The sequence below is a fragment of the Rattus norvegicus genome, chromosome 1 (genome assembly GCF_021556685.1).
Source record: "Rattus norvegicus strain SHRSP/BbbUtx chromosome 1, alternate assembly SHRSP_T2T, whole genome shotgun sequence".
NCBI classification, from domain to species: Eukaryota; Metazoa; Chordata; class Mammalia; order Rodentia; family Muridae; genus Rattus; species Rattus norvegicus.
In genome coordinates, this window is record NC_141534.1 from 21,804,268 (window position 1) to 21,830,221 (window position 25,954).

The window sequence follows — 25,954 nt, forward strand, 5'->3', positions numbered from 1 at the left end:
CTGGCCTTGTAGACCAGGCTGGGCTTGAAATTGGCCTGTCTCTGCCTCCTGAGTGCTGGGATTAAAGGTGTGGGCCACCTACTGTCCTTAAGCAGTTTACGCTCCCTGCCTCTTACCGAAGCAAATGCACACTCAGATCTCTCCCTGCTGTTGTTACTTGGACGCAGTTTGAGACTTCATGGGGAAAGAATTGTTCTAATATTGTATTTATGTGTTTTCTTGGGCACTGCATTTCCTTTTATGGTAAAAGTTCATGCATTATTTTTTTTTTCAGTTGATCTTCAAAATGCAAACTCCTCAAAGTCAATAGTTTGTGCAATTCTTTATTACGTAAGCTATTTTGGTACTGCATTTGTTCTTTTGCAAGGTTTGTTCTTTGCTTTTAAATTCTAGTCAAATTTATTTTTGAAAGTAATTTGAACTCATGTCTATTGTTAGCATTATTTAAAAATTTTAAAATTACAGTTACTGGAGGTGAGTCTGAAAACAGAACACTTTGGTGGGAGGGGTTTGCTTTCTATTTCCACTCTGCAGGACCCAGGGATCAAACTCAGGTCACTGGGCTTGGCAGCAAGCCACTTTACGCACTGAACCCTCTCACTGGCCCCTGTTACATTCTGTATGGCATTGTGCAGCTTCACTAGCCCGTTCTTATCACTTGAACCCAAGGGAGAATCTAGTCACATCACCGAGTAATCTGACTGAAGCTCAGAGTCACCAATGCTGCACAGCTTTGCCAACAGAAGCAATCCCAGTGAACTCAACACTCTCTGGTCAAGAAGCTTCCAGACCATGTGAAGTCGTCGTGTTCATGAACAAAGGAAACTCAGTTAACGACTCGCACACTGTACATCGATGAGTGTTGATTATTTTCCTTGTCCTCTGGCTAATTAGCAATGAGGCACTTAAGGATTTCACAGCTCTGCTGGGTGCCAGAGTAAATTCATACAAATATTCTCTGAGGGACAGTCTAGTAAGAAAAAAAAAAGGTGGAGGGATATAGCTCTGGTGGTGTCGATGCCAGCTTTCACTCAATCTGAGTTAAACTCAATGTATTTGAAATATGAAAGTGTTTGAATCTGGACATCATAAATGCTGCGCACAACATTTTCTCATGGGATTAGGATGTATCTCGGTTATTAGAATACTTGTCTGGCACGCATGAAGTCCTGGATTTGATCTCCAGTCTTGGAGGAGGGATGGATGAGAGTTTAAAATTGTCCTTGAAGAGATAGTAAGTTTGAGGCTAGCCTCGGCTACACGGGGACTTGTTTCAAAAGCAGATATGAATAAAAACAAACAATTGATTTCCAAATCTCTTTCTATCGGGCATTCAATGAAATCTCATGCTTTTGTTGTTGTTGCGTCCGATACGGTCGGTGGTTAGCGTGCTGCCTCTACTGAGTATTGATGGCGGTCTAGAGGAAAGCTACGTATCTGTCATTTGTTTATATATTTAAAACCACAGAGATGACTTCTCCTTTCTATAACAGGTTCTTCTTGCTTTGCTGGTGATCGTGTCGCTTGGATTGGGCCTGGGCCTGGGACTCAGGAAACCTGAAGAGCATATAGGTATACGCAGTCTCTTCTTCCTTCTGGCTTTACCTCCTTGGAACCTGTCTGCTCTCTAGCCCCGAAGCCCTCCCCTACCTCCCTCACAATCAACGTCACTCATTGGTGTTCATGGACTTTCCTCTTTTACCCTGACACAATAAAACGAAAGAAAAACACCAAGTCCAGAGGAGTCTGGGAACTAATCGAAGACATTCTGTCCCAGCTCCTCCAGCAACCAGACATGCCTGACGACTCTGTCCAGCCTCTTGACTTCTGCTGTGTCCAGCCCCTTACCTCTGCTTTCCTGGCCTCTTGACCCTCAAAGTCTTTGTTACTATGGCAACCTCCTCTGGGCCTGGATAGCACATTGATACTGTCAAAACTGTCACATCCTGCTATGTGGTTAATCAATGCCAAATTCTTTTTTCTTATAAGAAGCAACAAAAAAATAGGAGGTATATATTGTTAAGTATAAAATCATATTCCCTTTGTTTTTTCGTACTGGTATGGATAGCAAATTTAATATAAGCATTTTGTGTAATTTTTAAAAAAAAATTTTTAAAGATTTATTTATTATATAAGTACATTTGTAGCTGTCTTCAGACACACCAGAAGAGGGCATCAGATCCCATTACAGATGGTCGTGAGCCACCATGTGGTTGCTGGGAATTGAACTCAGGACCTCTAGAAGAGCAGTCAGTGCTCTTAACCACTGAGCCATCTCTCCAGCCCTAAAATTTTTATTTTATTTAGTATCATGCATATGTGCATGATGTGTGTGTGTGTGTGTGTGTGTGTGTGTGTGTGTGTGTGTGTGTGTGTGTGTACAACATTCATGTAGAAATCAGAAGACAAGAATCTGGGGAGTTGGTTTTCTCATTCAGCATGGGTTCTTGGGACTCAACTCAGGTCGCCCGGGTCACATGAGAAATACCTTGACTTTCTGAGCCAGTTCACTTCTGTATTTCTTAGTAGATTGTGCTGGTGTTTTGACTTTGGGTGAACTATGAAGTCTCGTTTTAAATCACTTGATGTCCCTCTCAATGTGATTAACACACTTCCCTGAGAAAGGATTTAGCATCTCTGTTCCAGAGAGACTTCTGGGGAGGTTAGCTACAATTTCCCAGTCACGTGTCCATTTGAGAACTGACACACAGTTCTTCTATGCAACACAGGAAAATAGAGATTAAAAACCAAAAGGTAACATTAGCCAGAAAATTCCTGTCATCTTGCGGTCACTGGACTTCTGTGTCTCTGGGGGGCGTGGCCATTCCTGGTTGGAGTGAACATTGCCAAGCTCTTTCAGCAGTTTTATAACGTGGTTGATACACACAAATGGGCATTAGTTCTTGGCTATTTTATCCTCCAAATTGTGTATGTTGACTTCAAAAAGAAAACATAGACTAATCTCTGGACAAAATCCCCTATTGTCTCAGCATTTTGCTCTCTTTACTTCCTCATACCTCCTGCCAGGTTCCCAGAGTGTTGCTCCTTCATTCTCTTCCCTTCATCTCAGTTCTCAACTCTCCTAACAGCATCTCCTGCTCCCTCTTTTCAGTCAGGGCCCTTTGGCCTCGTTCATTTTCAATATCCCGTGGCTCTTAGCACGAGCACGGTCAGCCCGTTTCCGTTAGGGCAAAGTTCTGAACAACTTCAACATTCTCTGCTTCATGGAATCCTTGCTCATTTGCAATGTAAATGGCGATTTTTTTTAAAAAAAAATGTTTATGTATTCTTTAAAACTCATTGTCGCATGTGCATTTTACTGTTTTGAAAGTACTCACTGAAAACTGAACGCCGGCTTGTGTTTTCTAGCTAGGGCGTAGTGGTGAAGGAGACAAAGGTCCTTTCAAGAGTGTCCTTGTCTAGGTTGAGGATGTAGTCCCATTGGTACAGTTGAGCTAGTATCTGCCTAGCATGCATGAACAGCCCTGGGGTTGGTACTCAGGACCCCAGGCACTAGAGCATACCTGTAGTCCCAGCACCGAGAAGGCAGCAGGCAGGGAATCAGAAGTTGAAGGCCATTTTCAGTCATGTAGTGTTGGGGAGGAGTGAGGGGGTCCAAGGGGGAAAAAAAATAATGAGGGAAACCAAAAAGAAGAAAATGTTATGTCAGGTGGGTATGTGAGATTGGATGTGGGCGCAAAGTGACTGACATTTGAGTTACGAGCTCATGGAAGTGAAGAAGTGGGGGTTCTCTCCGAGGAAGACTATTTCAGGTAACTAGAAACATCGAGTGCAAAGGTCGAAACCAGGAGAATGAATGTCTACTGTGCTCCACTGAGGAGACAACAGAAGGTCTCGATCTAGACTTAACAGGGCCAGGCAGTCGCAGGATGGGATCAGCAGTCACAGGATGGGATCAGCCAGAGAGAAGTGAATCCCCAGGGGTTGGTATCAAAGCTTGGATTTGGACTGGAGAGTTTGAGCGGAAGAATGAGATGATCTGGTTTGTGTTCAAAGGTAGTATGAGCTAAGGCTGCTGTGTTCCAAACATGGAAGTGTGAGGGGACATTCGCACACACAGTCCTGGTCTCGAAGCAGGTGGCAATACGTCTTTGGATCCTGGAACCATGGCTAGAGCTCATATATAAAATGAAAACTAGATACTTCAAAGATGGCCCCATGGTTTTGCTTTGGGGTTTTTCTTTTTTGTATGAACATTTGGAAATACAAATCCTATTTGAGCTGGCCATGGGGTTGTGGGTAGTATTAGTTCAGATAGAAAGATTCGGCTGCTCAATTTTAAACCAGTCTGTTGTAGTAATACTTTTAAAATAATCTCAATGCTCCATTTCATATATTTTGGGGTCAAGTACAGTAGGCTGAATCCGAGAGGTCTACCACCCCAAGAAACATTAATATTTATGATTTTGACCCCTGTCTTCATCTGCACTTCCTACTCCCCTTGCTTTTTTAAACTTTTTATTTTTTGGTACATTTTAAAGCAAGTAGTCTCCCTATCTTTGACTACCAAGATGTTTATATCTTGTTTGGCCTCCATATTTATTGATTTCTGTATATGAGGCAAGAATATCTACCGATTCGAGTTTCTTCCCTTGCAACTGACTGGTTGTCTTAATATACTGAAACTCACTATTATTTTATTAACATCATTTTGCTTAAGGAATCTTTTATTAATGTGGAGTCTCTATGGCCACATCTTGGTTTTTCCTACCTCTTTACTCCGATACCCATCGCAATGTTCGAAATATAACAAAACTAAAGTAACACCTCTGTGTGCTCGAGCTGTCCCTGGTGGATGGCTTGTCTACCACGGTTCAGGCCATAGGTTTTAATCCTCAGTACCCCATGACCTGGGTGTGGTGGCACATGCCTCTTATCCCAGTAGTCAGGAGACTGAGTCAAGAGGACCAGGAGTTCAAAGTTACCCTTGGTTGTTCAGAGTTTGACATCGGTCAGGGCCACATGAGACCCTGTCTCAAACATAGGATTTTAAGCGACAGTTCATAAATTTAAATTTTTGTAGTGGTTTCCAAAGAATGGACTTAACGTTGGCGAAACAGAATTCACCCAAACATACTACCATGTACTCTTGGCCTTCAACTGGGAATTTTAAAAAGCAGAAAACAAGTATCATAAGAAATTGTAGGTAATATTTATTTGTTTAGTCCTCATTCAATTCACAGCCAAGATAAATTATATTTAGCTTGGCACACACTTAGTTCAGGACACATCAAGGTAGAGGAGCAGGAGAGTCAGGAAGACTGGGCTGAACCTGTCTTCTGGACATGACAGGACCCACAGCAGCTGTGGTTGCCTGCATAAGACCTGAGCAAGATCATACCTGGTAACATGCTAGCACGGGCTGCAAAAGGGATGGGGCTTGGGGGAAGGAGGCATGATTCCTCACTTCCACTTGAGAGGTTATTCACAACTAGTGGTTGATTAGAAGGGAGAATCACTTTTCTTTAAGATTTTGACCCTGATAGAATGACCATGATCTGACGGATAGTGCCATACATGGGTAATATACATTGGATCGAGAGGACTATAAAAATATAAAAAGAGAATGGGAAGTTGAGATTGGGAGATGGATCTGAAAGTAGTCATGGAGAAGACATGAGGTTATTATGATGAAAATACATTGTGTGCACGTGTGAACTTCTCAAATAAATAATAAAATACTATCTTAAACGTAACTATAACATTCTTCTTGTTTGACCATCAATATGCTGGTGATTTCAGAACGAGTATCTGTAGTTTCTCTCTCTCTTTCCTGAGCTTCAATATGCAGTAGGTATCTATCTGCTCAGCTGTGAGGAAGCACTGAGCTTATATTGTTTGACATCTCTGCCCTCCATGTTAGGAGTCATCCTCACCTTATTCCTCCTTTTCTATTCTGAAATAGACTTTACTTTGTCTAGATTGTATTTGTGCCATCTTTCTGTTTGTTGGTTTGGGTTAAAATCCCCGACTGGTTTGGCAAGTTTCCATCCACTACCCCTGCCACTTATTTTCTGGAGTGAGTTTCTAAAATGCAAATCTACATTGCTAGTGTGTGTGTGTGTGTGTGTGTGTGTGTGTGTGTGTGTGTGTGTGTGTCTGTGTGTGTGTACTATGACTAGTATAATGACTTGCCCTTAACATAGTTGAGCCTCAAGTGTCTTAGCAGGGCAGGAGAGCACCTGTCCTCACACCCTTTGAAAGCTACCTTTCCAAACTACACATTGCTCATTTGGAAAAAGCCCAACTGTATGTATATGTATGTATATATATACATACATATATATATATGTGTGTGTGTGTGTGTGTATATGTGTATATATATATATATATATATATATATATATATATATATATATATATACACAGTTTGTATACATCCATTTCTTTTACTGGGCAGGGCATCATCACACTGGACCATAAACATCATCAATCTAGTCCTAGTCTATGTTAACTACTGCTGTGTTCTCACCCCCTAGAGCTGAAACCCTGGCTAGCTTCTAAGTGAGGCTGTCCTTTGTCTTTCGTTCGACAGGCAGCTGCAGGAAAAAATGCTTTGATTCGTCACACAGAGGACTGGAGGGTTGCCGCTGTGACTCCGGATGCACAGACCGGGGAGACTGCTGCTGGGACTTTGAAGATACCTGTGTGAAATCAAGTAAGGATTCTGACAGCCTTTCACTAGCACATTAGTTATGCCGACGGCGTTCCGAGGGCACAGCCTTCTGCCTCGTGTAAGTTTCCAAGGTTACCGTAATGAAGTACCATAGTCTAGATAGCTTTCAAAACCAAACAGCAAGCAGCAAATGACAAGCTGAAGCCCTTTCTTTCAGTTGGGGAGGCTAGAAAGCCAACATCTAGATGTTGGCAGCATTGGCTGGGGGTGAAGAGTTTCAGCCTCTTTTCTAGGGTCTCATTTGTCACGGGCAAGCTTTGACATTCGTTGACTGGCAGTATTGCAGCCTTGCCTACACTGTCATATGATCTACATTCCTTACACATAGCCTTCCTCTGCCTTACTGTCACATGAGCTATGTCTCTTCACATAGCCTTCCTCAACCTTCCCTCTCACATGATCGTGGAAATTAAGCCTTCATTATCTCCCAAGGCTGCACAGTTCTGCACATAGCATCTGCTCTGGATATCTACACAGATTATTTATTGTCATTTCCCCCACTTTGTTTGACCGCAATGGAGGGATAGCTGTATAGGAAGTGAAATGATGGATAGATAATGGCCTGGTTCCGAGGGATTCTCAGATGATAACGGCCTGGTTCTGAGGGATTCTCAGATGATAACGGCCTGGTTCCGAGGGATTCTCAGATGCTCCTGTTACTTCTATGACCCCTGTCCCTCCTTTATTGGCTACTCTTAGACAAGGCTGGGCGAGGAAGTTCTTGGTCATACTCCAATTGTGTCAGTGCTCGTGATGCTTTGACACTCGAGAAGGAATAGGACCGGGATCCAGAACCCCTGCAAAGAGTACAAGTTCAACTTAAGAAGCCTCACTACTTTCCGCTACCCATGCAAGGAGAGTGGAGTCGCAACTTTTTGTTTGTTGTTGTTGTTTTCGATGTCTTTCCATTCATTAAATCTGATAAACCAAGAGTTTGCCTGTGTGGTAATAACGCAGGGGGAGCATGTGGTGTTGGTGGTCTTTGTATCACGCGTCCAGGTGCTCAGAACTGCACTGCGTGCCTTTTCAGCTCAAATCTGGACGTGTAATTCGTTCCGCTGTGGGGAGACCAGACTAGAGGCAGCCCTCTGTTCCTGTGCGGATGACTGTCTGCAGAGGAAGGACTGCTGCACTGACTACAAGGCTGTGTGCCAAGGTAAGCCGGAGGCCGCGGGTGCGTTTGCCTCTGGGGGTTCGCTGGGACAGAAAAGATGGAGTGTCTCTAGTGTGCAGTGAAATGGGGTTTAGAAGGGAAGTCCATTCCATAAAAAGACAAAAGAGCTTTGTACCCCTGTCACCATGTAGACAGCAAGGGGCTTCCAGTCCAGTGACAATGTCCGTGACTTGTGCTTTGAGACCCTAGTTGGCAGTTCTCAAAGTTAAAGCATGTGGAGAAGGTTTTGTAACAGAAGCAGGAAATGATCTGTGTCCCGAGTACTCTACAGAACCCTTAGGGACTTAACCGCAGATGCGAGGTCCTAATGCAAGCTTACACCAGATGCTTCATAAAGATTTGGTATCGTTGGGAGTTTGTTGATGCTTCAGTCTATGTGATGACTTATGAAAAATGGACATTGAGCTCTGAGATTCTATATAACTCTAGATCCTGTCCCTGTAATGAATCGATGTTTGAAACATGCTCGAGAAATTAAAACTGGATTCTAAGTTTTGAAATAAGAAACAGAAGTTAGCAAATAAATGTTGCTAGAGCTGGGCTCTCTTAATCTAGAAATGGTAGCAATGAGACCTGTCTTCCATAGCCTCAAGGATTTGGATGCTTGGTCCCCTAGTTGGAGGTACTGTTTGGGGAGGTTCTGGAGGCACGGCCTTGCTGGAGGAGGAGTGTTGCTGTGGGTGGCCTTTCAGAGCTAAAATCCCTTTACTATTTCCAGTTTGCTCTGTCTGCTCTGTATGTTTGGTTAAGGTGTGAGCTTTCAGCTTTCTGCTCTGGCCAACCTGCCACTTGGGTCTAAGCTTCCCGGCCACAACAAACTCATATCCTTCTGGAATGTTAGGCCCAAATAAATTCTGTCTTCTATAAGCTATCTTCGTTGCAATGTTTTATAACTCTGACAAATTGCAAGAAAGATAAGCTTGGCTACCAGAGAAGTTCCTATCTAGATCTTTTGTGCAAACAAGAGATTTCGAGTGGCAGAGTATCCTGGTCCCCTCTGACCCATGTCTGAGCTCAGCTGTAGGCAGCTTATTGGTCAGCAGTAGTTGTATGACAGGTTAGGTTCCAAGGGGCATCTTCTGCTTCTTCTCCATGGGTAGAATATATTTGTAACTCTTTACATGTTTAACATGGGGGCTGGGGGAAGGCCTTGGGGCCTTAATTCAGTCCGTATTTATGACTTTTCTATGAGAGCAAAAAGTGGATTGGCTATCTATCTCCCAGCTTCCGATCATTTTAACCTTGGTCCATGTGACTCTTATCTGTCTCAGAAACATTACTCACTATAGTCTAGGAATGTATTGATAAATATGAGTCAAATATAGTTCATATTTTTCTATGAAAAATACTTTAAAATAATCAGAACCAGGCTTCCTGAAAAGTGGCCCAAGACGCTAACAGTTTCCAAATACTTAACAGTAACTACTGAGTCATTAATTTTTTTTCCTGAGTATTTAGAAAGCCAAGTAAGGTTTGTAGTTGGCCTAGCTTTCCAATTCCACTGAACGTAATTTTTCTTGTCCTCATATTTATTCTTTCTTTTGCCCCAATTTTGTAACTTCAATATTTTATCTGAAGGCTTGTGCTGAGGTCATGTAAGTTTTTATCTGAGTTCATGTCTTGGCTCTACCATGAGAAGCGGTTGTTATAAACAGAGCTGAAGTTAGTCTGGTGGGCTAATCAATCATCTCTTCATTTCCAAATTAAATTCCAAAGAGACAGGTTTTTGTTGTTGTTGTTCTTGTTTTTTTTTTTTTTTTTCTTTTTAGATTTAAAGAAATAGTTTCAGAGAATGGTTCAGAGGGAATTTGAATGATTTTGGAGTAAGAACTTGTTTGTGGTTTTGTGACAAATTTAGAAAGCGCAAAAAAACTCCGATTAATTTCTACCAAGCAGAGGCAGAGAGAGCCATCTTGTGCTTTCCTCATGCCTGCCCACCACCTGTGTGAAACACATCATTTCAGGGCCAAGCCCATCTCCTGCTGAGGAGGTATATAAACGTAGCATGACTTGCAGATAAGCGTAGAGTGAACGAGGCAAAGGTAAGCTGACTCAGTACGATAAGCAACCAGATTGCAAACCTGCTTGGAAGAGAAGAGTGGATATAGGGTGGAAAGACTATTGAGATAAAACTGCTGAATTGGTAGCCTCCGGCGGGGTTGAAGTTACTTGTCCTCCCACAGAGCACTCTGCTGTTTGCTATTAGGTCAGAATTCAACCCTTTTATCTCTAGTTGTTCTCTACTAGTGAACTGTTATCGTGGGTTGTGAAAAATAGACTCCTGTTTATCTAGGTAATTGAGTGATGCATCGTCTGGCCTCTTAGAAGATTCACAGCGGGACATTGCCAGGGAGTCTAGGACCGTGATCTGCGTGTCTCCAAATCATGTATTTTCTTTTCTTTTTAAAATAGCTTTGTTAGAAGTGTTTGCCTGCGTGTACCTCTGTGTCTTTTCCCCATGGGTCAAGAGGGTGACAGATCTGAACCTGAAGTTAAAGATGGTGGTGAATCTGCATGTGGGTGCTAGGGATTGAAGCCTGATCCTCTAGAAGATCAGTCAGTGCTCTTAACTGCTGGGCCATCTCTACAACATTGTATTTTCTCTATTATTTTTTTAAACAAAAATATACATGTTATTTCTTGCCGTCTTCCTCCTCTCTGTCTCTATCTCTGTTTAGCTGTCTCTGTCTGTCTCTGTCTCTAGCTGTCTCTCCTCCCTCTCTAAAGTTTAGATTAGTTCAAGGATGGCATTAGCATCACGGCATTGGAACATTTTCAGTATGTGTCTAAAAAAAAAAACCAAAGATTTACTAACATTATAGTACTACCTATTAATATAATTACTTCAAGTCCTGAAATATCTTTCTTTCATAATAGTTTTTAAAGGATTGGAGCAAGATCCAAATAAGTACTTGTTATTGCAACTGACTCATGTATTTCAAGTCTTATAAAAAGTTATGTTCTCCCTTTGTGTTCCTCTGACATTTTATATTCTAGAGAAATGGAGTCATTTGTTCTAGAGAGTTTCCTAGTCCAGGTTTTGCTGATGGAATCCTTTGTTTCTTAAGTAGTTTACTATTTCAAACATTTCCAGAACTGTAGAAGTTAGAGCCAGAGCATTGTTGAAACTTTGCTCTTGATTGATTGATGATTGATTGATGATTGATTGATTGATGATTGATTGATGATTGATTGATGATTGATTGATGATTGATTGATGATTGATTGATGATTGATTGATTGATGTGCAGCATGATACACACCACATCTGCTTGCGTCTTCTATGGGAGGTGTCATTAGGAACTGCCCAGGGTCACATGTGTCTTTTGTCATTTCTTCTTTGTCAGCTAGTTGGAATGTTTTATAATGGGAAACATACAGCCAACTTCCGTGGTTAAGATTTTTCAGTGTTTTCCATTTGATACCAACCATTCCAGTTAGCCATTTATTGCCTTCATGATTCTCTTCCTTTTTTAGGTTTTATTAAATCTATTGTTACTACAGCCCTTGTGAAAATACCCTTGAGATGAGGATGTGAGAAAAACAAACCCGTTGAGGAAGAAATGGTCTTTTTGCTTGAGGACTCTGCTTTGTTTTCCCTTCCTGGCACTCAGCCGTGTAAATCGCTGATCTCAAGTCTTTAGAGCCCTTGTCACTCCATGAGACAGAGCATGTTAGGTCCTGGAAGAAGTTAGTCATCAGTCATCAGAGAGGCAGTGGCCCAGCAGCTGGAAGACACGCCTAGATAAACCCCTGCTTCTCTCTGTATGTGGCACAGCTGTCATATGATCTGCTTTGCAGGAGAAGTCCCATGGGTGACAGAAGCCTGTGCCTCATCCCAGGAGCCCCAGTGTCCAGAAGGGTAAGTCTAAATGACACGGGATGTCATCTTCCTTTAATAGCAGGCACATGATGCTGTAAGGAGGGAGGCCCAGGGGAATTTCTACATTATCCTCTCAATATAACTGTTAACAGAAGTTTGGACTCTGTGGATTCACGGTCAGCAGTCATTTATTTGCTTTGTTGATGACAAAGACATTACTTTTGTGTGTTATTTGATTATATCTATTAATAGTGTCAGGAGTTGGCTCTCCTGTGGGAAGGGTCTCAAGTTATGCCCGTCATTGTTTAGCCGCTCCCTCGATCTCTGCTCCACTTTATCCTTGCACATCTTGTGGACGGGGCAAATTTTGGGTCAAGGGTTTCCTGGGTAGGTTGGTGTCCCCATCCCTCCACTGGAAGTACTGCCTGGCTACAGGAGGTGACCGCTTTAGGCTCCATATTCCCAGTGTCAGCCAGAGTCACTTCAATAGACTCCCAGAGCCTCCCTGCTCCCTGGTCTCTGGCTTATCCAAGAGCCCCGAACTGATTTTCATTCTCTCTCACAACCAGCTCTCTCCCTACCCCTCCCAACACTTGCTCTTTATCCTGTTCCCCTCTCCACCCCATCTTCCACCCAGACGACTATTTTATTTCCTCTTCCTTTTCAAACCTCTTCCCTTGGGCCCTCCTTGTTACTTAGCCTCTTTGGGTCTGTGTATTGTAGCATGGTTATCCTGTACTTCGTGGTTAATGTCCACTTACAAGTGAGTACATACCACGATGCCTTTCTGGGTCTCGGTTACCTCACTCTGGACTTATTCGTTGACATATACCAACTCCCCAGGGCATTCCCTAAGGGCAGCATTGGAATTTACATGGAATTTACTCCCCCTGGGACTCTTCTCAGTCCATTTACATCCTTGTAGTTAACACATCTTCCAGTTCCAGAGGGGAGGCAAAGGGATTCAGGGAAAGAAAGGCTCACCGTGGCAGGCCCTTTGCCAGGAAACAACCACCTCTCACCATGTCTCTCCTCATCTATGTGTGACCATTGTTCTCTTTATGCTAAAGACCTGTCTCTTGTCCCCTCCCCATCAGGGTGACCTTCCTTTCCTGCTTTTACTCACTGCCCTCCTTGGGCCCAGCAGTTAGAGGATGGCAGGGGTGGGAGTGACAAAAGCAGAAAACCTGACTTTATAAAGAATCGGCATCTTAAAAAAGCATCATTTCATCAAGAAAAATGTCTACAGAGCCCAGCACGGTGGGAGGCCAGGATAAAGAGTACCAGCTACTTGGGAGACTGAGGCAGGAGGATCACTTGAACCAAGGACTTGGAAGACAGTTGAGGCAACAAAGAGAGGTGATGCCTTTCTTTAAAAAAAAAAGTGTATTATATTAAATTATAGCTCTTGAGACAGAGATCTTGGAAATAAAGGGTCTAAGTTGATAGCTATTAGACCAGAAAAACCAGATCCTAGAATAAGAACCCAGAACTTTTGGGCAGCAAAATTAGGAAGAAGTTTGAAAAACTTCAGCCTCTCAGAAAATAGTATTTTTAAGTATACATACATTTAATTATATGTATATTTAATTTGTATATGATTGACACAGATATGGAGGAGGCAGGGATAGGATCAGAGTTAAGTTTATAAAATGTTCATTAAGTATATACATTTACATATTGCAGTTGGAGTACGTTCTGTTGGAGGCACAAAGGTCCCCTGTCCACAGATCCCTAGAGAAACCAGGAATGTTAAACACAGAGGAGCCTCTCTTCCACAGAGGACATCAAACACCTGGTTTCCTTCCCAGAAGGTTGGGAATGGATTTTGTTAATGACCTGGTGACCTTTTTTGCTATCATGGAGGTGGACCTCATCCACCTTTTACTACCTCACCCAAATCCATCAGAACGTTTATCCCACACTCTCCCTCCCTAGGTCCCAGTTAATAGAATCCATCCTTAGGGGTGATGTCACATGTACTTTATAGCCTTCTGACCTCTATGCTCCCACCTCAGTCCGAGACCACTAGATTCTTTAGAACCCACCCTTACAGTTATATGTACTTTGTAAAGGAGTTTCCAAATAGTCAGACATTAAACTTTATTATGCACCTGGAATGAGAATGATCGTTGCCTGGAAATGTTCCCCCCCCCCAAATTGTACCCTGTTTTAAATATGCTGACAATGAACCATCTGGCATCAGATTTGCCAAGTCCGATGCAGGTTGACAAAGTCAGTCTGAGCCGAGCTTTCATTCTCACTTCTTCAGGGTTTGCTGCCCTGCAGGGTCCCCTCAGCTTTCGTCTCCTTACCCCCTCTTGTCCCTTTCACTGCTGTTAACTCCCCCTGTTCTTTATGACTCGCTCCCCCCACCCATGTCCATGTCTTTCTCATATATGCACCTGACCCAGCGAGTGTCATTAGGACTGTTTATACAAGTCCTAATTGGGATTGTTTTACAAAAGCATGAGCCCTCACCCATGGCTCTGTCCCTGCAGAAAATGCCTCTCCTTCCCCACCAAACATTATCTGAATGTATCCTCAGGGGAGGAAGGAGGCCCAGGAGTTGCTCATTTTCCAAGCCACAGTGTTGATCTGCCTGGTCTTATGGAGACTTTGTGGAGGTAATCATGGCTGCTCTGAAATTGTGTGTCTGGAAGTCACACACACACACACACACACACACACACACACACACACACACACACATACCACACACACACACACACACCACACCACACACACACCACACCACACACACACCACACCACACACACACCACACACATACACCACACACACACACACACATACACCACACACACCACACACACACACCACACACACACACACACACCACACCACACACACCACACACCACACACACACATACACCACACACACACCACATGCACACCACACACACACACGCACACACACATACACCACACACACACATACACCACACACGCACACACACGCACACACACACAGGCACAGTACACACATGCACATACACACACCACACATAAACATGCACACCACACACAACACTCACACATGCACACGCACATGCACACACCTACCTTCATCTATCTTTTATATCCTATCTGTTCCTTTTTCCATGATATCCCCTGAGCCTTGATTTGGTGACATAGACATTTCATTTGTGACTAAGCATTTAAAATGTTTTTCTCAGCACTTTGACCAGGTATGAGTTTCTGAATTAAATGCTGACTACTGCAAAAAGATAGTCCTCAGACCAAAACTGATAACAGCACTGATCTGTAAACAACATAAACGTAGTTACGTACGTAGATAGACACATGGTGTCCTTCTACCAAACCACCTTCCCCTACATTCAGAAGGATAAATAAGCCTTTTGTTTGGGCCTGTTACACTCATGAACCTCACCATGTCTTCAGCCTCCTCGTTTAGGAAGACGCTCACTGAGGGATAAAGTGTTTGGCTCTATATCATGCGGTTTGGCTCATGCCAACTCTTAGATTTACCAGCTCTCTTCAGCAGCAGCCTCTGGAAGAACAGCAAGGATGTTCAGCATCCTTGAATGCTTGCTTTGCCCGTGGGGCTCTGCACTAGTGGGCACCTCTCTGAGTTTCATCTATGAAGTCAGATAACAACAGCATGGGCCTGGAGAGATGGCTCTGACCAAAAACGCTTGCTGTCTTTTTAGACACCCAACTTTGTGCCTAGCATCCACATCTGTCCAGCCCAAAGACTGCCTATAATTCTAGCTCTAGGTGACCCAGTGTGTCTTCCACATACACCAGCAACGTATGAGGCACACGCGTACACATAAGTAAGTGTAAAGAATTGATGTTCAAAAGAATAACAATTCCAATTTCAGAAGGCCTCATGTAAGAAGTGAAGGATTTAAAGAAAGGGGGTGATGTTTGCTACTGTAGCAAAGTATAACGAGAGGTAGGGTGGGAGTGTAGCTCAGCTGTTGCATTAGTAGTACTAATACCATTAAATTACCATTTACACGATTTATTATGTATCAATATGAAATTTACGCAGTCTTTTTTTTTTTTTTTTTTTACTAACTTGAGTATTTCTTATATACATTTCGAGTGTTATTCCCCTTCCCGGTTTCCAGGCAAACATCCCCCTAATCCTCCCCTCCCCTTCTTTATGGGTGTTGCCCTCCCCATCCTCCCCCCATTGCCACCCTCCCCCCAACAATCACGTTCACTGGTGGTTCAGTCTTAGCAGGACCCAGGGCTTCCCCTTCCACTGGTGATTTTACTAGGATATTCATTGCTACCTATGAGGTCAGAGTCCAGGGTCAGTCCATGTATAGTCTTTAGGTAGTGGCTTAGTCCCTGGAAGCTCTGGTTGCTTGGCATTGTTGTTCATAAGGGGTCTCAAGCCCCTTCAAGCTCTTCCAGTTCTTTCTCTGATTCCTTCAACAGGGGTCCTATTCTCAGTTTAGTGGTTTGCTGCTGGCATTCGCCTCTGTATTTGCTGTATTCTGGCTGTGTCTCTCAGGAGCGATCTACATCCGGCTCCTGTCTGCCTGCACTTCTTTGCTTCATCCATCTTGTCTAATTGGGTGGCTGTATATGTATGGGCCACATGTGGGGCAGACTCTGAATGGGTGTTCCTTCAGTCTCTGTTTTAATCTTTGCCTCTCTCTTCCCTGCCAAGGGTATTCTTGTTCCCCTTTTAAAGAAGGAGTGAAGCATTCACATTTTCATCATCCATCTTGAGTTTCATTTGTTCTAGGTATCTGGGGTAATTCAAGCATTTGGGCTAATAGCCACTTATCAATGAGTGCATACCATGTATGTCTTTCTGTGATTGGGTTAGCTCACTCAGGATTATATTTTCCAGTTCCAACCATTTGCCTACAAATTTCATAAAGTCATCTTTTTTGATAGCTGAGTAATATTCCATTGTGTAGATGTACCACATTTTCTGTATCCATTCCTCTGTTGAAGGGCATCTGGGTTCTTTCCAGCTTCTGGCTATTATAAATAAGGCTGCTAACGCAGTGTAGTCTTATATATTACTCCTTGTAAAAATCTCTCTGAGGTAAGTGGTCTTCACACCCCCGGTCCTCCAGTTTTGAGACTAGGTCTCATGTAGTAGCCCCAGCTGGCCTTGAGCTCACTATGTAGCTAAAAATGGCTTTGAACTTTAGATCTTTCTACCTTCACCTCCACTGAAACTGTGGGACATTTATAAGACACTTTTTCACCCCAATAAGATGCCTCTTGCCTCTTTCAAGCCTCTACTCTGTAAAGACAATGAGCTGATTTATTTCCCCACTAGCCCTGATTTAGACTTGACCATCACAAGAACCATGCTATATTGAGCAAACCAGCTCAGTCAATCAACAGGTTCTCCAGGGAGGCAGTGAGGATTAAAAAGAAAAAAGGCAATTAGCCAACACTGTAGCATGACCCCAGCCAGTTCTGAGGCTGAAGCGGGTTTGTTTTCCCCAGTCTGCTTTTATACCATTCTAATTACACACAAATGATAAGGTCAGTTCTAGGTTAAGGAACAAGCAAGGCCATAAGCAAAGTGATCACTGTTTCTAGGACTTATCAGGATGACCAAGATAAGCCTACTTCCTGAGCCTACTTCCCTGTCCTGGCCCAATATTCCTGCCAAGTTTCTAGAAGTGGTTCCCAAACCTCTCCACACTGTATATTCTCCCACCCTCGGCTCTCTCCTGTCCTAACAGTGCTAGGACACTGTTTTTGAGACTCAGACGTGTCTGTAGGCATCAGCTCTCTCTGGGCATGTGTGCAGGGTATTGCCCTGTCTGGACATTAGCCCCATTCTCTTATGTAATTTCTCTTGGCCCTTTAGCAGTCATAACTCCTAGAAAGCCTGCTCTCAAGGCTTATAGAGACTCTGGAGTCCTTCTGTATGCTTGACTCTGTACTGAGGTCCAGCCCTGAACCTGTGCAGGTCACCTCTCATTTCCTAGGACGCCTTTAGACTCAGCATCTGGCACAAAATATTACTTGGAAATCTGTTGTTAATTACTCTGCAATAAATGAGTATTCTAGGCAGCCAAACAAACTGTTCTCTATTCCCTTCATGACTTTTTTTCTACAATATGAAAGTAATGGCCATATTGATAACTTTTCTGGCTTTACCCAGCCATGTTGAGGAAGTAGAAGCATTTTTTTTTTTTAATTTTACATGGCACCAACAGATTTTTTATTTCAGTCATATTTAGGCAATAGAATTTTAAGGGTGTACGCTAACCAACTTTAAAAAGTATGCTTTTGTTAAAAGAAATGGAATATATAAGTGCTTGCGCACAGAGGTGAAAATTGCTTTGTTATACCCGTTTTTAAAGTGAGCATGAAAAACATATTTACTGTGTTCACAGTTGCTATTCATGACAAACGCACATCAAAAAACACCCAAATGCCTGTCAACCAGGAGAAGGTATACGTTGTGCATTCATTCATGCAGGATAAACTAAACAAACATTTCAAGTCACAAGGCAGATAACTCTCAAATACAATAAATGCGAAGCAAAAGGCAGTAGACTCCATACAATGTATCCTCTGTGGTTTAATTTATATGTGAATTCAATTGTTCTTAAGAGTTGAGATACTGTTTCTTCTAATTCTGTTGGAGATGGGGCTTGCTAAGGTCAGTAATGAGAAGGAATCAGGGCAGCTTCTGAGGTATTACTCACATACTTCTTCCTAGTGGCTAACATTGTAGAGATGAGCTAATAAAAATTTACGAAGGTATGCACCTGCCACACATGAACATGTATACCATATAAACGAAAGACAAAGTAAAGATAAAATAACAAATTTTAAAAATGCACCTGGGGCTGGAGAGATGGCTCAGCAGTTAAGAGCACTGACTGTTCTTCCAGAGGTCCTGAGTTCAATTCCCAGCAACCACCTGGTGGCTCACAACCATCTGTAATTAGATCTGATGCCCTCTCTGGTGTGTCTGAAGACAGCGACAGTGTACTCATACATAAAATAAATAATCTTAAAAAAAATACAGCCTATGGTTGTGTGAGGTCTGAACTGAACCTCTTCCAGGACCTCTTGAATGAGACTCACAGAGACAGTGATCAATGCAATAGCAAGAGGAGTTTAATTCCAACATGTTGGGGTCGTCCCACTTCAAGGGGAGACGACCCCGAGCAGACTCTGACAGGGAGTTATATACCTTGCAAACAATTGGGGCAGAATTCAAACAATTGGTAACTAGGCAGGGTATAATTGATGGGGCAAAGTAACCTTCAAGCTGACTTGTGATCAGTGGACCATTCTGAACTCTCCAGGGGGCACAGTTGGGAATCAAGGGGAGGTCAGTTGGGAGTCACAGGTAGCTTTGTTTGACAGTTTGGCTTGCAGTTGTTCGGGGAACTAACTACTCCCTGGAAGGGAGGGGTCTTTGTGCTTGGAGGTTTGCAGTGAAACTCTCCTAACTCAGGCTCTTTCAGTTGTTAACTCCAAAATTGCTGTTCATTTTATGTTAAAGGCTGGTTTAGAAGGGCTTTAAGGTTTGTGAATACCTGTTAATATCCTAAGAGACGAGTACAAAGTAAAAAAAATAAAGCTTTAGAATAAGAAACACCACAAACTATGTCATCACCAGAAACTAAATCACGGGAACATTCAAAAGATGGCTCGATCTAGAACCATTTTCTTATTTTTAAACATTTTTTTTTTCTCCTGGTTAAGTTGTACCAAGATCACCGATAAGGTTTCTGTTTCCGTTTTCAGGTTTGACCAGCCACCGGTTATCTTGTTCTCCATGGACGGCTTTAGAGCGGAGTACTTACAAACATGGAGCACCCTGCTGCCAAACATTAACAAACTGAGTAAGTGGGGCCAGCCAACTACGTGTGAGCAAAAAGGAGCCCACTGCTGCCATTTCCCAAGGAGGACTTTCCCCCTGACAGCACTGCTGACTTCTCTTAGCCCCCAAGTCCTCTCAAGATCTCCATGACTTAGCCCTGTAGTGGTCTATTATATTTTCACTAGGGAAAGATTTTTTGACTTGATAGTTCTTGGCTTTTTCTTAAGTAGTGTGTTCATCCCTTTGTTTATTTAAAGGGGTTCTGTCTTTGAGTGTAACTTCTGAACTGTGGGAGTCCACTACGTATACCCACTCAAAGGCGGTGTTTGCCAAAACTGGATTCTGAGTCTCAACAAGGTTGCTGGGTATATATGCCATCTACTGATACTCTACTAGAGGCTCTGACCTTCAGGGTCCATCTCTACTTCTGGTGTCAGATGGTGTAGAAACTGACTCTGGCCACTCACTGCTGAGACCTCGGTTTGTAAGATGGTCATTTCCAAGTGGATAGGGCCCCTGTGGGATCATTGCACGGCTTTTCATTATGATACATACAGATTCTCATCATCACCTTTATTACAGCGCCGTGCTTCTGGGTTAGGGCACTTGGACCTTCCTGGAGGGAACTCAACGCAATGATAATGATAAAAGCTGAATGCCCGAGCTCACAGACTGAGAGCGAACAGAGGCTCCTAGCTTTGGCTGCTCTGAAATTTCTGTCTTTCATTTCCTCTCTCCCCAGACTCTTGTATCTCCAAAATTCTCAAATACAAGCACAGTTTTATGGGTTTCTCGTTTTGATTTTTCTCCAAATTTTTGGTAAATGGCTCTTTAAGCTTGAGTGAGCAGATTGACTATTCTGAGTCTTGGTTTTTTTCGCTGGTAAAATGAAAAGACAAGATCCAATGATTTCTTCAGTTGACCCCATGCCAAGATGACGTAAAAAGGCAGCCTGCTTCTCTCTGCAACACTGGCCGGGCAACTCCTGCTTTCCCTCATTTAGACAGATCGTTGACAAAGGAGACTGAGGACTTTCCAAGTGCAGAACTTGTTGCTGTTGCTCTGCTGGGCAGCACCTTGGGTCTGGAGAGTGAACTGACATCTCTCAGTTTTTACCTCATTATCTACATTTATTTGGTAGCACGGATAGGAAATCCTGTGTTCAAAAGGAAGGTTAATAGAAGGCTGGACTGAATCTGTTTTCAAGGGAAGTTATTGATTTCCTCATCCTATTGAAGAACTGGAAATGTCATTTACAAATATTTCAACCATAGCTTTCTGGTTTCTGCTTGAAACACATCTTTAGCCATTTGGATGCCATCTTTATAGCCACAGCATTAAAACCTCACTATTTAAGTCTGCCATTTCAAACGTCCACCTTGTCAGCCTCCAGGGAACTCCCTGCCCCACAGGCTTGTGTTTTGAACACTTGGTTCTCAGCTGATGGCTTTATTGCAGGATGTTTGGAAACGTTTGCAAAAGCATTGGAACCTAACCTGGAAAAAGTAAGCAAGCAGGTCCTTGGAGTGTTGTCCCTGGCTTCTTCTTACTACTCTCTTGCCACTTCGTGTCTGACAGGAGAAGGAGAATTCATCTGTTATACATTCTTGTGTGTTCTGCTCAACATCACAGAACTTAGTAGCTGAGGACTGAACACCAAACTGTCTAAAAAAAAAACACAAGCCAAGCTAAATCCTGCTCTTCTTGCTCTCTATCCAGGTTCTGGTCCCACTGACAGAAAGCTAAGTAATCTGTGGATTAGGAACAGATAGTGTGAAATAGGATGCGCCTTACAGTAACCTTCAGGTAGAATGGGCATCACTGTTGAGGAAGTCTGACTCCCGTCCTTAGTGTCCCATCAAGCTGCCCAGGGAGAGCTACCACAGTTGTGGAAACTGAGTATGATCTTAAACCACACCTCGGTGAGATGTATTGTTAACTACTCAGTGGATGCAGACATGACTGCCACGCACACACTGTAACAGGCTCCCGGCATTATTTCACGATGTCTGTAAACACGTAGACTACCTGGAGACAAGACTTGGAGCCCTTCCAGTGAGATGGAATGGCAGAGCCACCTCCCTGGAAAGTTAGGAGGAACACCGAGGCTAAAATAAGTGTCAAGCAGACAGTAAAATCTCAACAAATTCCCTTTGTAGGATGGTTTTGGAGATGTAAGCTGTCAAGGTTGGCAGTTACAGACAGTAAGCCTCTTCAGTTCTCTGTAGCAGGCCATTTTCTCTCTGCCTTCTACTCGATCTACCCTCACAAGCGTTTGAAGCAGTATTGTCTGTGAGCACAGTGTTTATAGCGGACCTCTAAATGCTCCCACTTTACAGGACAAATTTTGTATATGCCGGTTTACAATTCAATAGCTTTTTCAATCTCGTCTTTGCTCTTAATTATAAACCAAGCATCATAGTTAACATATACTTGGGTTGTTTTTTTAAATATGTTGAGCCACTCTCCATCTTTTTATTAGACGTATGCATGTCATGTAATCAGTGATGAGGAAAGGGTCTTTATTGTCATTTTCATGCATTTCTTTCTGCTTGATGTTAGTCCTGATTTTCCTCTTTTGTGCTTAATTTTCAAAGCACACTTTGAGTTCTTTGATTTTGTTTTGCATAATTTCTGTAGATATTTTCCTTGTATTTCCCATGGCACTTATATACATATTTTTATCTTAAGATTATAACAGTCTATATTTTAAAATAACAAATTTAATTGTGTACAGAACTTGATATTTTTCTCCCGACCTAGTCACAATTTCTACCTATGCATATGACATCTATCACCATATTTAGTTATATTTTTATTTTAGTTATCGTTTTATCTTCTATGTTTTATGTTGGAACTAAATGCGATTTACTACCATTTGCAGAGAGTTTTAAGATAGTCTGTGTCTGTCTGTATGCTTACCTTTGCCGGTGAGCTTCTTGACTGTCTCATGTGATTCATCCTTTGTATCCTTTTCAAGACAAGTCTGGTGCCAACGAACTCAGGTTCCCATGGAAACCTCTTTCCCCTTCTCTACCTGTCTGTCTCTCCTTTCTATCTTTCTGTTCCTCTTTTCTTTATCTTCCCACAGAGGAATGTTTCTAGATACAGCGTTGCTGTTTGGGAGGTCTTTTAGTACCTTGAGTTCATTATTCTACTCACTTCTGACATTTTAGTGGGATTTCCTTACAGTCCTACAGGTGTTCCCCTTCTGAGGCATTCATTATTTATCTCTTGATCATTTTATTGCGTGGGCAATTGTATGGTTTGCTTGCTTGCTTAGTTTCATGTCTTTTGGGTGTCTGTAGATGTTCTGGAATTGGATGGATATCCCCTTTCCCAGATCTGGATGTTTTAGCTTTTATTTCTTAGAATAAACTTTTAAGCTCCTTCTCTCTCTCCTACTCTTCTGGAAATCCCATGATGTGTACATTGGTCCACTTGATGTGCCGTAAAACTCTTCACCTTTATTTACTCTTTGTCATTATTTCTAAAGTTTGTTCTTCTGTATGAATAACTTCCAGTGAAGTCCTTGACTTTTCTGACCTCTTCCTCTTGACCTGGTTTGAATTTGCAGAGCTCTGGTTGAAATCTTCAGTGAAGTTACTGTAGTCTTTGGTTCCGTGAATTCTTTTTGGCAAATGTGAAACTGTCCATTAGTTTATGGAGTTGTGACTTTGTACATGTATCAGTGATGGGCCCCTTTGCAATAGCTATTTTTAGCTCCCTGTTAGATAAGTCATACTTTGCTGCCTAGTTAAGAAGGGCTTCTGAAAAATTGACGTGGAACTTTGTTTTGAACTTGTTTTCTTATTGTATTCATTGTTTCTTTACTAATTATAGATTATATTCATGTGTATTATTAGACATGACAGTTACTTCTCTTAGTCATGGTCTATTGGCCTTGTATAAGAGAAAGTTACCAATTTGCCTGAATATATCGTTAAAGATCTCTCAAAATCTCATGGTAGGGTTCAACTTTTTTCTTTGTTCTTGGGGGATGTGCAGGTATGAAATATATGTCAGAGCTCACCCAAACAAGCCAGACTGAAACAGTTTCCTCACCAGAAAGTTCTCTAACTCTTTCTGACCCTAGAGAAATATGTTGGGATCCTGGACTCTTTGCTTGTTTTCCTGGTGATGATGGAGAGGCAGCATGCTAATTAGTATACTAGATACATCTTTTAGCTTTTGTCTCACTGGCTTCCAGGTCACTGGACTGGTTCCTGTTAGTGTTACAAGGCAGGTTTGATGATGGATCTCAGTTGTCAAGGTGGTGAGATTTAGAACCATTTGGGAGATGGGCCTTTGGGGATTCTCTTGGTCAGGTGGGAAGACCTATATGGAAAAAAGGGTAGTACCATTCCCCAAGGCACAATCCAAGACTGCATGAAAAGAAAATCTTAGAGTAGCAAAAGCATTCATTGTCCTCTGTTTCTTAACTTCGAATACAATGTGACTAAGTGCCTCAAAGTCTTGCGGGCTTTGAATTCCCTACAACAAAGGACTGTGAGCCAAAATAAATACCCTTTCCTTTCAGCTGCTTTTGCTGGGTGTGTTAGTTCAATGTCAGGCACAGTAACTAGACAGAGGATAACACAGAGGCCATTCCTTCCCAGAAACCCTGAAAAGACAAAACTTTAGATGTAATCCAGGGGGATCTCTGAACTAGGGTCCACTACTCACTCACGTCAGCAGGAGGAGCTGGGTGAACTCACACAGGCTAGTTCATGCTTTTTCTTTCTTTGGTTCCTGGGGAATTAGAATATGCTGGCTCGCCCCAGCTCTTCAAAACTGGTGAGAGAGAGACTCATCATGTGGATTTTAACTGGGAAGTTTGGCTATTAGATGTATGTTCTTTTCTTCCCTGGGGGGAAGCTGGGATCTAGAGGCTCCCAGTGGATCACACTGGGATACAGAACTGTGCTTGATGAGAAGGAATAACGGCAGTTACCATGTAGCTGTGCCTGTCTTTCGGGAACCTCTGAAGAGGGTTCTGGAGTTCCCACACAAGGGACTGATGAATGTGTTAGAACTGAATGGCTGCACCTGTGGCAGATTGAACAACATGGCTTCCTACTCCTTCAGCTTCTAAGCATCATCCCCTCTTTGATCGTTTCTTCTCTGTGTGCTGTGAGCTTAGGCACACGACTTGCAACTACTGGGAGGATCAACACCCCACAGAGCTTACAGGTTCCACTGAATTCTGGATATAAAACATAAATTAGGTACAAGCAAGGTATGTGAACAATGAAAGACAGGTCTCAAGCTTGTGGATATTGCCGAGCTGTTGGTATGTGTCACTTTGTGGCAAGGTCTTGTTCATGTTTTACTAGGATTGCTTTGAAGCTCCTACCCGCACACTCCTTGCCTTTGTCTGTTCCTTAGCTAGTTCTCTGTCCTTTCGGTCTTAGAGGCCGTAAGCCTGCTTGTGCATGCTTATTCTGTTTGCATTTTTGGATCATGTTTGTTTAGCATTTTCTTTCCTTTCTTGTGCACGGTGTATGTGCTGGAGTGTTTGTACATGCAGATACATATTTGTGCTCATATATGTAGAAGCCAGAAGCTGACACCAGGTACTCTCCTCAATTAAATTTCATCTTATTTTCTGAGAGAGGGTCTCTAGCTGATCCTGGAGCACATCAGTTCACCAAGGCTAGCTGTCAGGTGACCACCAAGGATCTGCCCATCTTGGCCTCCCCAGGCTTGGGGTTAAAGATACACATAATCGTGTCCCACTTTTTATGTAGGGGCTGGAGACCCAAACTTGGTTTCTCAAGCTCACGAAGCTAACTGAGCCGTTTTGCCCTAGATTTTTGTTTCTATGAGAATGTTTTCTATAATAAATTATGTATATGAAATTAATATTTTTAGGCAATGTTAGAAAGTATGTAGTCAAAACAAAACCTTGCTCTAATAGCCTTCCTTTCCCTGTGGAAGCAAGCCATCATGTCCATCTCAAGGCTTCCTATTGGATCTAGATTAAAGTTTTCATTTAGATTCAGAAGAAGCACACTGCTGGGAGGCCAGGCTTTCTGCAGGCTGTCCTCTGGTGTCATGGTTATAACACAGGACACAAAGCAATAGCCAGAGTCTGACGACAATCGCAAGTGGGTCCTGGTTAGGACATTAAAACTAGGATGGGTCCTGCTCAGTTACACTTCATTAATACCCAGTATCTTCAGGCATTTACAGACTTGAGTCCTCTCACCCATGTTCTAAGGAAATAAAAACAGAAACTGACTCTATTCCTGTTCATTGTATAAATTCTTCTCATCCACTTTGTTCTTTTAATGATGAAAGTAGATTAGCTCTCATTTTTATTTGATCATAGAACTTCATGGTAATTTGAATTTATAAAGTCCGAAGCAGTAGGCACCTCCGCCTCTCCTCTTTGCGTCATGGGCCATACACGGTGGACTCAATATGGAGTTCAGGAG

At 42.6% G+C, this 25,954-nt stretch overlaps 1 protein-coding gene across 1 annotated transcript in view; it reads left to right on the plus strand.

The window, feature by feature from the left end:
• Positions 1 to 25,954, plus strand: part of Enpp3 (ectonucleotide pyrophosphatase/phosphodiesterase 3) — a 71,332-nt gene that overhangs the window by 2,792 nt on the left and 42,586 nt on the right. The window contains exons 2-6 of the mRNA NM_019370.2: positions 1,494 to 1,572; positions 6,557 to 6,679; positions 7,728 to 7,853; positions 11,673 to 11,733; positions 19,439 to 19,536. Coding sequence (NP_062243.2) covers positions 1,494 to 1,572; positions 6,557 to 6,679; positions 7,728 to 7,853; positions 11,673 to 11,733; positions 19,439 to 19,536 — 487 coding nt within the window. The remainder of the gene's footprint in view (positions 1 to 1,493; positions 1,573 to 6,556; positions 6,680 to 7,727; positions 7,854 to 11,672; positions 11,734 to 19,438; positions 19,537 to 25,954) is intronic.